This window comes from Myotis daubentonii, chromosome 16, assembly GCF_963259705.1.
Source record: "Myotis daubentonii chromosome 16, mMyoDau2.1, whole genome shotgun sequence".
In the NCBI taxonomy this organism is placed as follows: domain Eukaryota; kingdom Metazoa; phylum Chordata; class Mammalia; order Chiroptera; family Vespertilionidae; genus Myotis; species Myotis daubentonii.
Genome location: NC_081855.1, coordinates 21,083,184 through 21,096,041, shown reverse-complemented (window position 1 = coordinate 21,096,041; position 12,858 = coordinate 21,083,184). Strand labels below are relative to the sequence as shown.

Below are 12,858 nucleotides of genomic sequence, written 5' to 3'. Positions count from 1 at the left end.
AGAAATAAAAGGCATCCAAATTGGAAAAGAAGAAGTAAAATTGTCATTATTCGCATATGACATGATACTGTACTTAGAAAACCCTAAAGACTCTATCAAAAAATTATTAGAACTAATAAATGAATTTGGCAATGTAGCAGGATACAAAATTAACCCCTAGAATTCTATGGCATATTTATATGCCAATAGTGAACTTACAGAAAGAAATTAAAAAAACAATCCCTTTTACCATTGCACCAAAAAAAATTAAGATACCTAGGAATAATCTTAAATAAGGAGGTAAAAGACCTCTACCCAGAAAACTACAGAACATTGAAAAAAGAGATAGAGGAAGACATAAACAGATGGAAGAACATACCGTGTTCATGGATTGGTAGAATCAACATCATCAGAATGTCCATACTACCCATAGCAATCTATAGATTCAATGCACTCCCCATTAAAATACCAACAGCATATTTCACAGATCTAGAGAGAAGTCTCCAAACATCCATCTGGAATAATAATTTTTAAAAAAACAACCCTGAATAGCTGCAGCGATCCTGAGAAAGAAGAACAAAGTAGGAGGGATCTCAATACCAGATTTTAAGCTGTATTACAAAGCCACTGTTCTCAAAACTGCCTGGTACTGGCACAAGAACAGACATATAGACCAATGGAATAGAATAGAGAACCCAGAAATCGACCCGAACCAATATGCTCAATTAATATTTGACAAAGGAGGCAAGAACATACATTGGAGTCAAGACAGTCTCTTCAACAAATGGTGCTGAGAAATTTGGTCAGACACATGCAAAAAAATGAAACTAGACCACCAACTTACACCATACACAAAAATAAACTCAAAATGGATAAAGGACTCAAACGTAAGACAGGAAACAATAAAAGTATTAGAGGAATCCACAGATAGCAAAATCTCAGATATATGCCGAAGGAATTTCTTCACTGACACAGCTCCTAGGGCAATGGAAACTAAAGGGAAAATAAACAAATGGGACTATATCAAAATAAAACGCTTCTGCTCAGCAAAAGAAACCATCAACAAAACAACAAGAAAACCCACTGCATGGGAAAACATATTTGCGAATGATATCTCTGATAAAGGTTTAATCTTCAACATTTACAGGGAACTCATACAACTTAACAAAAGGAAGATAACTCATTCAAAAAATGGGCAACGGACCTAAATAGACACTTTTTGAAAGAGGACATACATAAAGCTGAGAGACATATGAAAACATGCTCAAAATCACTAATCATCCGAGAGATGCAAATCAAAACAACAATGAGGTACCATCTCACACCTGTCAGAATGGCTATCATCAACAAATCTACAAATGACAAATGCTGGAGAGGATGCGGAGAAAAAGGAACCCTCATTCACTGCTGGTGGGAATGCAAACTGGTGCAGCCACTGTGGAGAACAGTATGGAGTTTCCTCAAAAAACTAAAAATGGAACTTCCATTTGACCCAGTGGTCCCACTTCTAGGAATATATCCCAAGAAACCAGAAACACCAATCAGAAAGGATATATCCACCCCTATGTTCATAGCAGCACAATTCACCATAGCTAAGATTTGGAATCAGCCTAAGTGTCCATCAGCGGATGAATGGATTAAAAAACTTTGGCACATCTACACAATGGAATACTATGCTTCTGTAAAAAGGAAGGAACTCCTACCATTTGCAACGTCATGGATGGAACTGGAGAGCATTATGCTAAGTGAAATAAGCCAGTCAATAAAGGAAAAATACCACATGATCTCACTCATTCATGGACAATAGAGACCATTATAAACTTTTGAACAATAATAGATACAGAGGCAGAGCTGCCTCAAACAGATTGTCAAACTGCAGCGGGAAGGCCGGGGAGGGTTGGGGGGCAGGAGGTAGGGGAGTAAGAGATCAACTAAAGGACTTGTATGCATGCATATAAGCATAACCAATGGACATAAGACACTGGGTGATAGGGGAGGCTAGGGGACTATCTAGGGCGGGGGGATAAAATGGATACATATGTAATACCCTTTGTAATACTTTAAGCAATAAAAAAAAAAAAAAAAAAACTTTGGCACAGCTACACAATGGAATACTATGCTGCTGTAAAAAGGAAGGAACTCCTACCATTTGCAACAGCATAGATGGAGCTGGAGAGCATTATGCTAAGTGAAATAAGTCACTCAGAGAAAAATAAATATCACATGCTCTCACTCATTTGTGGATTATAATGAACAACATAAACCGATGAACAAAAACATACGTAGAGACAGAGAAGCATCTATCAGATGCTCAAAACTCAGAGGGAAGGTAGAGGAGGGTGGGGGCAAAGGGGAGAGATCAACCAAAGGACTTGTATGAATGCATATAAGCATAAGTGATGGATGTAGACAAAAGGGGGTGATGGTGAGGGCAGGATTGGGGGATGAGAGGACATTGGGGGGATAAGGACACATTTGTAATATCTTAATCAATAAAGGGAAAATTAAAAAAAAAAACAACCTCTCATCAGCCATAGCTGTTTTGGCACAGTGGATAGAGCATCAGCCAGTGGACCAAAGGGTCCTGGGTTCGATTCTGGCCAAGGGCATATACCTCAGTTGCAGACTCCTCCCTGACCCGGGCCCTGCCTCAAGCTTTCACCACCCTATCACGTGCAGGAGGCAACCAATCAATGTGTTTCTCTCACATCAATATTTCTCTCTTTTTCCTTCTCTCTTCCACTCTCTCTAAAAAATCAATGGAAAAATATCCTCGGATGAGGATTAAAAAATAAAAATAATAAAAGTCTCATCAAAGTGACTTTAGAGGAAATATACCTTAACACAATAAAGAAACCAACTAAATCCAGAGTGAGAAAAATAAGGAAACAGCCAAAATCAGAGCAGAAATAAGTGAAATAGAGCCAGAAAACAACAGAAGAAAAATAAAACAAACTAAGAGCAAGTTCTTCAATAAAATGGCAATGAATACATCTATCAACAATTGAATCTAAAAATCAAGATAAATGAACAAGGGATCTAATGAACATAAATTGATCAATAAAATAAAACCAATCTCAAGAGGGAAGGGGAACAGGAAGAGATTAACCAAAGAATTTATATTCATACTAGTGGCCCGGTGCACGAAATTCATTAACAGGGGTGGGAGGTTGGTGTCCCTCAGCCCGGCCTGTACCCTCTCCAATCTGGGACCCCCTAGGGGGAGGTCCAAACTGGCAGTTGGACATCCCTCTCACAATCCAGGAACACTGGCTCCTAACTGCTCGCCAGCCTGCCTGCCTGCCTGATTGCCCCTAACTGCTTCTGCCTACCAACCTGATCGCCCCCTGACCACTCCCCTGCCAGCCTGATTGACGCCTAACTGCTCCCATGCAGGCCCAATCGCTCCCAGCTGCCCTCTCCTGCTGGCCCAATCGCCCACAGCTGCCCTTCCCCTGCCAGCCTGATCACCCACAACTGCCCTCCACTGCCGCGACCCGCCTCCTCCACTGGGACCCGCCTCGTCCTTGCCGTGCGGAGCCATGGGACCCCCAGGCTCATGGCATGAAGCAGCCGCTGGACCCCACCTCAGCGGTGCACTCGGCCATCTTGTGGCGGCCATCTATGTGGCGGCTATCTTGTGTGCCAATCTGGTGACGACATCGCAGGCAAGGGCCACCTAGGCTTTTATTAGTAGAGATATGCATTACCTATGGACACAGACAATAGGGTGGTGAAGGCCCGAGGTAGTGCAGGAACTGGGTGGAAGGGGATAACGGGGGAAGGTGGGGGACATCTGTAATAATGTCAACAAAAAGATTTTTTTTAAAGACCAATATTTTAAAAGGAGCATAGTTAATATCCCAATAATAATATCAATATTATGTCACTGGATATAATTGTGCAAGAAGTCCATTTTATATACCACATATGAAAGAAATCGTGGTTCTTTTTCTATCTGACATATTTGACTTAGCATGATATTCTCAAGGCCCATCTACACTGTGGCAAATGGCAGTATTTCATCTTGTCTCATGGATCATAGAAATGTACACTTGAAACCTATAAAATCTTATTAACCAATGGCACTCCAATAAATTTAATAAATATATAAAAGTTCAAGTTTCACCATCATATAAAGAAGGAAGTTTTCTTTTTACAAAGGACTCTTCCCAGGGCTCCCTTCATGTCTCTGTTCCTCAGGCTGTAGATGAACGGGTTCAGCATGGGCGTCACCACAGTGTACATCATACCCATGACCATCTCCTTCACAGTAGATTTATCAGCTGATGGGCATAAATAGAGACCAATAACTGTCCCATAGAACAGTGACACCACAGCCAGGTGGGAGCCACATGTGGAGAAGGCCTTGCGAATACCTCTAGCAGAAGGGACCTTGAGGATGGATGAAACAATTCGTGCATAGGACAGGATGATGAGTAGGAACGGGATGACAAGAATGAGCCCTCCCATGATAAATATCACCAACTCATTAACTTGAGTGTCAGAGCAGGACAGCTTCAGCAGAGCAGACATGTCACAGAAAAAGTGAGGAATCACAGTGTCGGCACAAAAACACAACCTAGCCATGAGCAGTGTGTGTAACATGGCATGCATCGTGGTCAGCCCCCAGGACAGCGCCACCAGGGAGAGACAGAGCTTGGGGCCCATGATGGTGGTGTAGTGCAGGGGGAAGCAGATGGCCACATAGCGGTCATAGGCCATGGCCACAAGGAGGAAGCTCTCCAGGTCTGCAAAAAACAGGAAGAAGTACATCTGGGTCAGGCAGCCTGCGTAGGGGATGGATGGGTCTTGGCTCTGCATGTTGTGCAACAATTTGGGAATGGTCACTGAAGAGAAACAGATATCAGACAGAGACAAATTGCTGAGAAACAAATACATGGGCGTGTGGAGCTGAGAGTCCAGGCGAATCAGGAAAATGATGAGGAGGTTCCCCAGGACGGTGGTAAGATACATGGCCAGGAACAGGGCAAAGAATAGGTTTTGTTGCTCTGGCTCAACCGGCAGGCCCTGGAGGAAGAAGTATGAGATAACAGTTTGATTTCTTCCTGTCATGTTCTGTGTCCAGTATCTTTAGGAAAAAATAACAGTGTCCATTAAATATCTGAATGAAAATGCACATATTTCTATGATATATGGTCGGTTAGCTGTTCTGCAATAATTTACTTCATTCTCATTATTTGTAACAACAGTCTCTGTTACCACAAATATATCACCAAATCTAAGTCACTTTTCAAACTTATTTTCTCATTTTTCATTAATTAACATGTAACAATATTCCTCCCTTCTAATCTCTTATCTTCTATGTGATCACACTGGTTCTTCTGATATTTCCCTGGGCATTTATTCTCAAAAGCTGTGATTGGTTTCTACTCTAACAGGTTTTGTTTTTTGTGTTTTGTGTTTGTTTGTTTTTTGTTAATCCTCATCTAAGAATATATATATATACATATTTTTTAGAGAGAGAGAGAAGCATACAGGAAAGGAAGAGACAGAGAGAGGGAAACATTGGTGTGAGAGAGACCCATCAATTAGTTGCCTCCTGCACGCACCCCGACCAGGCGCCGGGGATCAAGCCTGAAACCATGGTACTTGCCCTTGACCAGAATCGAACCTAGGACCCTTCAGTCCACAGGTTGATGCCCTATCCACGGAGCCAAATTGGGTAGGGCTCTAACAGTCTTTTTTTTCTGTCGAGAACATTAGCTGGCATTCAGTCTTTTTATTTTTATTGTTGAAACTATTACAGATGTCCCTCACCTCCCCCTTTTTACCCACCTTCCCCCAGCCCTGGCTCCCCCTTCTCTCCGGCCATCACCACACTGTTGCCTGTGTCCATGAGCTATGCATATATGTTCTTTGGCTAATCTCCTCACCTTCTTTCACCCAGTCCCTCCCTCACCCACCTTCCCTCTGACAGCTGTCAGTCTATTCCATGTATCCATGCCTCTGGTTCTATTTTGTTCATCAGTGTATTTTGTTCATTAGATTCCACATATAAGTGAGGTCACATGGTATTTGTCTTTCTCTGAATGGCTTATTTTGCTTAGCATAATGCTCTCCAGATCCATCCATGCTGTTGCAAAAGACCTCCTTCTTTTATAGCCATCAAGTATTCCATTGTGTAAATATACTATATATTGGTGTTTCCTTGGGCTTTTTCTTAAACACTATTCTTTTCTAAGTCTCCATATACAGCCCTGAAGAGCTTGCATATCCCATGGCATCAATTGCCATATAAATCTCATGGGTAAAATTCTGCCACGTTCAGAACTGCATCATCAATTGTTTAGTGATTATCTCCCGATGTAATAGCACAAGCATCTTCAGCTCAACAGATCCCAAATGAAATTCATAATCTCACCCTGCCCCTCTCCCGACCCACTCATCCAAGTCTCTCACATCTCAGTAAAAGAAATTCAGACCCAAGTCATCAACCTCCCAAGTCTCCCCAGATAAGGTGAGAACCCGCTGCTATGTCCCCACAGCACTCAGTCCCATTGGGATTATTTGCTTATAGCTGTCTTCCCTACTGGATCATAAACTCCTTGCAGGAAAGGCCATAAACTGCAGCAGGGCCAGCACCTGGCACAGTGCCTCAATGTAGCTGGTGTTTTATAAATGTTTATTGGCTATGCTTCAGTCTGAGACATGCATCTCTCCAACTTAAAGACAGCAAACTCCTGTTAAGTTAGAATACCTACTCCCACTAAATCCTCTCAGAACAAGAGCTGACTAGTTTTTGGCACTTTATTACAGAATTCCCAGATGTAATCTTGAACTTCTAGAAAATATTAGACTACTTCAACCACACTACTCTTTATCAGGAATAGAGAGCCCAGTATATACATCCACACTGTCACTCCCTGCTTGTGCTGATATCCACAGGACATGATGCCGTTGCTGTGAAAAATAAACCTGTTGGAGAGGTTTTGTAATTGGGGAGGGGGGGAGAGAAAATGAAGGAATAAAGCTAATTTCTACCCTGGGGACCTCTGGTTCTTCTCCAGATATCCATACCTCAGAATGTGCCTCAGAGCTGACAAAGCTGAGGAGCATTAAGGGATATGGGCTGAGTCGAACTGCTGGGAATTCCATCCTGCTGGCACTGTTTAACTGAGCCACATTGATAACTTTTTACATGTAGACATAATGTGTTGGCTTTGCAATAGAGAAAATCATCAAGTGAAGTTTCATATACCTTGTGTCTCAGAATTTTACAGCCTGTAAAACAAGTGGGACCCACCTCTGGTGTCAAGAGTTTCACTAGGAACCCTGCCAGCCAGAGAGCCAGCACTTGCAAGCTGCTGCCACCGATCAGGCTTCTGAGCTTCAGCTGCTCAATCACTGATGCCTCGTCCTCTTAACCTGGTGAAGCGGTAGTTAACGGCACATGAGAGTAGTGCTTCTGAAAATGTAATATGCATGTAAACTACCTGTTAAAAGCTGGTTTTGATTTAGTGAGTCTGTGGTGGTGCCTAAAATTCTACATTTTATAAGCACAAATTTTATATTTGGTGATGCCAATTCTGCTGGTCTGTGCACAACACGACGAGTAGTGAGAACATGCAACACATTTTAAAATACAGATTACTGCACCCTCCCCCAATAAATGTAGTCAGAATCTCTGGGGAAGGAGAGCCAATCTAAAATATCTTAATGTAATTCCTTATGTAATTCAAATACAAGGCATCTAAAAATTTATATACACACTTTAACAGCTGATAGTTCAATTTTGAAAATGAAATGTATTTTAATAAACACTGCCTTTATAATGATTCAAAGTGTGTGTATGCATTTTGAGGACCATATATATATATATATATGGTCAGTCAAGGATTAAGAACCTCTGTATTGAAACACTTGCCTCACACAGATGTCTGTCGTTGAAATGATACAATCTTAAGAGACACATTACCTAGTAACATTTATGAATGCTATCATTAAAACTGGTGAACATCAGTCAAAATATTTCTAGAATATGAACAAATCTTGAAAGGCTCAGATGTGGAGAATGATTATTACACTGGAAAACCTAACCTGCAGAACAACACGAGACCCTCTGATTAGAAGGACCCTACAAGACCAGCTCATTCATCCTTTGTCCAACTTACCCAGTCTGTCTGAGGGTGATGACGGGACCCTGGCCTGAGATCCTGCTCCCTTTTATTCACTAAGGCACGTGAAGTAACAGCCTCTGTAGTCACCACCTGTGTCTGCAACATCCCTTCTCACTTCTCCCATCTTCACACCTGTGAACCTAAGGGACCCTGCATCCCAGGAGGCTAGATCCTGGAGGAACTCATTAAAGACAAAGTAATTATGTAGGACTGCTCTAGCACAATGCTCTCAGAGTCCTGGAACAGTGACTGGTTATAGGTTATAGTCACTTATCATACCTGACTAGAGTGTGGGGCACTGAGGGTGAACCTATGACACGCGTGTCATCTCTGACACGCGAACTCATTTTTTTGGTTGATTTTTCTTTGTTAAATGGCATTTAAATATATAAAATAAATATAAAAAATATAAATCTTTGTTGTACTATGGTTGCAAATATCAAAAAATTTCTATATGTGACACGGCACCAGAGTTAAGTTAGGGTTTTTCAGAATGCTGGCACTCTGAGCTCAAAAGGTTCGTCATCACTGGTTTGGGGGAAGGTAAGGATGGTGGGAGAGAAGCTCATGTATGGACAATTAAACACTATCTGTTTAATGGACATTAGGCATGTAGGTCTGGAGCCTACATTTTCAGAGGTGAAGGAAAGTGGTTGGAGAAGCCAACTAGCAGGGACCAGAGTATAAATATCCTAAAATATCTTAGGAGTGTAGGAGGCTTTATCTGGTAGGCAATCAGAAAATACTGCCATGAAAGACACATATTTTGGAAAGACTCCCAAGGTGGAAGAATCTCTTACTATAATCCAATTTCCCATGAATATACCCAAGGGGAGCGATACATCTGCAACTAACCAGGATTTGACTTCTGTTACCTAACCATATGCAGACACATGGAAAGGACAAGAATAAAATACTCTCTCCCAGATTATGCTCAATCTGCCTCAGGCCAAGATAGAAAACTATCCATTAAGGCACATCTAGCTTCTTACCCCTCTAGAAAAACCTTAACAGCACTCCACCACTACCATTATCTCTACTACTTTACAGGTGTGTCAGATTACCTCGTTCCAGCTCCTCCTTACCCTGCAGTTGATCACAAGGCCATAGCTAAGGGTATAACCTTCTTCCATACCTATTCCATGCTCACTTTGTCATCACCTCAGCTGAATGGGGTTATTTACATTCAATCTTCATTCCTTGGTAATTTGAATCCTCAATGTTATTGCCTTTGAGTTGTTATAGTTTTTAAATTAACTTTTACTAAGTGGTACCCCAAAGAAACTCCTAGGTATCCAACATGGTCTTATCTTTTCTCATGAAGAGAAACCCAGTTTTTTGGGGGGGTGGGGGGGCTGTTAATTTGGATTGAATTAGCCGGACAGTTCAGTAACTCCTTTGTTTGCCTGTTGGTTCAGTGACCCAAATGGCCAAGTGACCATCTCAGCTTCCAGTAAAAGAATCACTGGAGCAGTCTGTACAAGTGTTCCTCCCTCGGGAGCTGCATCAGATGCTTCTTGTGTAAAACTTCACATTCCCTGACTTAATTTTTATTCCAGCCAGTTCTTCAGATTCAACCAGCTTCACAGAGATACAACTTGACAGCATTACCTCAGGCCTGCTCTACCTGCTGCTTTTGTCCTGCCATTCCTACCATAGGGTTTCTCTGATTCCCTGGAGTAGAATATCATGGGAGGTCAGCTTAACACTCATACACACACAACCTGTAAGTGTAAGGGTGTTAATTTATCTTTATTGTATGACAATGAAGTATTACAGATGTTCCTTTTTTCCCCCCATTGACCCCTTCTAGTCCACACTATTGTCTGTGTCCATGGGTTATGCATATGAATTCTTTGGTTAATCTCTTCCCATCCACCTTAAGTAACAGACGCTGAGAGATGTTTAATATATGCTTCTCCTGTTCCACTTCAATGGATGGTCCTATCATGCATTTCATCAAGGCTTATTCCTGCTGGTGGCCAACTCAGTAAGCCTCCCCACTATTGGTTCTCCCTTCGTCCTACTTACCGCCTCTACTGTCACTTCTCACATGAGAGAATATTCCCAAATAAACTACTAGCAAATAAGACTTTATCTCAGTCTCTACTTTTTGGGCAACCCAAGCTATGACAGAATCTATGATCTCTAAAACAGGAGAGCCCAAAATTGTGAGGGTGGGAAGCAAAAATTCTGTGAGTGTATTACTTGATCTGATAATGACAGAAATTGGTCCTGCTAACACAACCCTTAATTCCAAGACTCATGAATCATGGCTATGGGGGAAAGAGCATCATATATGGCTTCCTGGTTCAAAGTATATACCATATTCTATAGCACTTCACACCAATCTTTCTGGATGAAATCTCCCAGCTGTCACCACAACTGAACCTTTGTATATAGGCAGTAGCTGTAAAGGTAGAAAAGAACAAGCTATCATCCTCTGCACCCTCCTTTCATGCACCTTCCAAGGGATCCATCCACCTTGACTGTACTTGGTTGATGTACAGAACGGTGAGCAAGAGATTTAATGAATGAGGGCAGAAAGAGAATGTAGAGAGGAAAGGCCAGAGTGCAGATATGTTTCAGAAGAACAAGGCTGGGGAAATAGAGAATTAAGGAAATTATGCACATATATACACACTAGAGGCCCAATGCACGAAATTCATGCAAGGGGCTTGGCCCTCACAGCCCCGGCTTCATCTGGATATGGAACGTCGTCCTGAAAGACATCCAGAAGGTCGTTCGGCTATCTGGCCAAATTAGCATATTAAGCTTTTATTATAGATACCAAGAAATGTGCAAGATTTTATTTTTTTAATATATTTTATTGACTTTTTACAGAGAGGAAGGGAGAGGGCTAGAGAGTTAGAAACATCGATGAGAGAGAAACATCCATCAGCTGCATCCTGCCACACTCCCTACTGGGGATGTGCCCACAACCAAGGTACATGCCCTTGACCGGAATCGAACCTGGGAACCTTGAGTCCGCAGGCTGACGCTCTATCCACTGAGCCAAACCGGTTAGGGTGAAATGTGCAAGATTTTAATGAACAAATTTATAAAACTTTACTAAAAGACTAAGAGAAGATCTAAGTAAATAGAAATGAAATACTCCTTAATGGGAAGATTTACTATTAAAACTTTGTCCACTCTCCCCAGTGTAATTTATAAATTTGATGCAATCCTAATCAAAATTCAGCAGGGCTTCTTTTATTAAATTTATTGGGGTAATGGTTAATAGGATTACATAGGTTTTAAGGTGTACAATTCTGATACATCATCTGTATATTGCATTGTGTGCCCATCACCCAAAATCAAATCTTTCATCATTGGATAAAGAAGATGTGCTACAAATATATAATGGAAAACTACTCAGCCATAAGAAAAGATGAAATACTGCCATTTGTGACATGGATGGATTTTGGAACTATCATGCTAAGCAAAATAAGTCAGACAGAAAAAGTTAAGAAACACATTATTTTACTCTTATGTGGGATATAAAACTGAAAGCAACAAATGAAAAACAAACAAAAATTCATAGACATAGACAACAGTATGGTGTTACCAGAGGGAGGGGGGGTGGGGCAGTAAAGGGTAAAGGGAGTTAAATATCTGGTGTCCAACAGGATTTTTTATTTATTTTTTTTAATATATTTTATTGATTTTTTACAGAGAGGAAGGGAGAGGGATAGAGAGTTAGAAACATCGATGGGGGTGAAACATCGATCAGCCACCTCCTGCACATCTCCCACTGGGGATGTGCCCGCAACCCAAGTACATGCCCTTGACCGGAATCGAACCTGGGACCTTTCAGTCCGCAGGCCGATGCTCTATCCACTGCGCCAACCGGTTTCGGCCCCAACAGGATTTTTTAAAGACTTTAGGGGGATACCTGTAAGAATCCCTACGAAATCAATCAAAAAGTGTTTAAAATAGATATGCTTGCACATTTGATTTTATAATAAACATGGTATTTCAAATCAATATGAAAATGATGTACTATTCAAGATATGGTGTTGAAATAATTAGCCACCTATTTGGGGGGGAAAAAGAAAGTTAAACCTCTATGTTTGCAATCTACATAAAGGTAACTTCTAAATGGATGAAAAAAAATATCCTCGGGTGAGGATTAACAAAAAATAAATGAATGGAAAAGCAAAATATATAAAATAGGATTAGAAAAAATAAAAACTTTAGCATAAAAAACTGTTTAAATACTTTCCATATCGTTTCCAGTGGTTCCAGTATCACTTATTGAATGGTCTCTCTTTTCCACTGATTTCAGATGCTATCTTTATCACTAAGTTCTCTATATACTTGAGGCTATTTTCCTACTTTAAATTCTGTTCTATTGATCTGTCTACTCATAAACCAGTACCATATTTTTCATGAACAAATATGCTTTAATACATGCTGGTTTTAAAATGTCTGTCATTTCTTTGAACTCTTTCCTTCAAATGGTGGAGCCTAATTCCCCTCTTCTTAAATGTGGTCAATACTTACAGATGCACTTCTCACAAACAGACTGTAGGTTCACTGATGTGACTTCCAAGGCTAGATCATAAAAAGGATAGCTTCCACCTGGATAACTATTAGCTCACTCACCCTAGGGAAGCCAGCTACCATGTCATGAGGACCCTCAAGCAGCCCTTTGTAAAGGTCCACATAGTAAGAAACAGGCCTCCTTCCAACAGAAAGCACCTCCTTGGCAGTCATTTGCATCAGCCACCTCAGA

General features: G+C 41.1%; 1 protein-coding gene and 1 long non-coding RNA gene across 6 annotated transcripts in view; one reads left to right on the top strand and one right to left on the bottom strand.

The window, feature by feature from the left end:
* The window catches only part of LOC132218215 (uncharacterized), a 32,326-nt gene that overhangs the window by 8,181 nt on the left and 11,287 nt on the right, over nt 1-12,858 (top strand). Inside the window, exon 4 of one of the 5 annotated variants that reach the window (XR_009449106.1) lies at nt 7,214-8,226. The exons of 2 other annotated variants lie outside the window; for them this stretch is intronic. This is a non-coding gene — a long non-coding RNA (uncharacterized LOC132218215). Of the gene's footprint in view, nt 1-6,759; nt 6,903-7,147; nt 7,172-7,213; nt 8,227-12,858 lie in introns of those variants that run through there. 2 more of the 5 variants (XR_009449108.1, XR_009449107.1) reach the window with 2 other exon arrangements.
* LOC132218211 (olfactory receptor 1E2-like) lies at nt 3,074-5,388 on the bottom strand. The gene has a single exon (XM_059669094.1). The coding sequence runs from the start codon at nt 5,053-5,055 to the stop codon at nt 4,111-4,113; it is 945 nt and encodes a 314-aa protein (XP_059525077.1). The 5' UTR covers nt 5,056-5,388; the 3' UTR covers nt 3,074-4,110.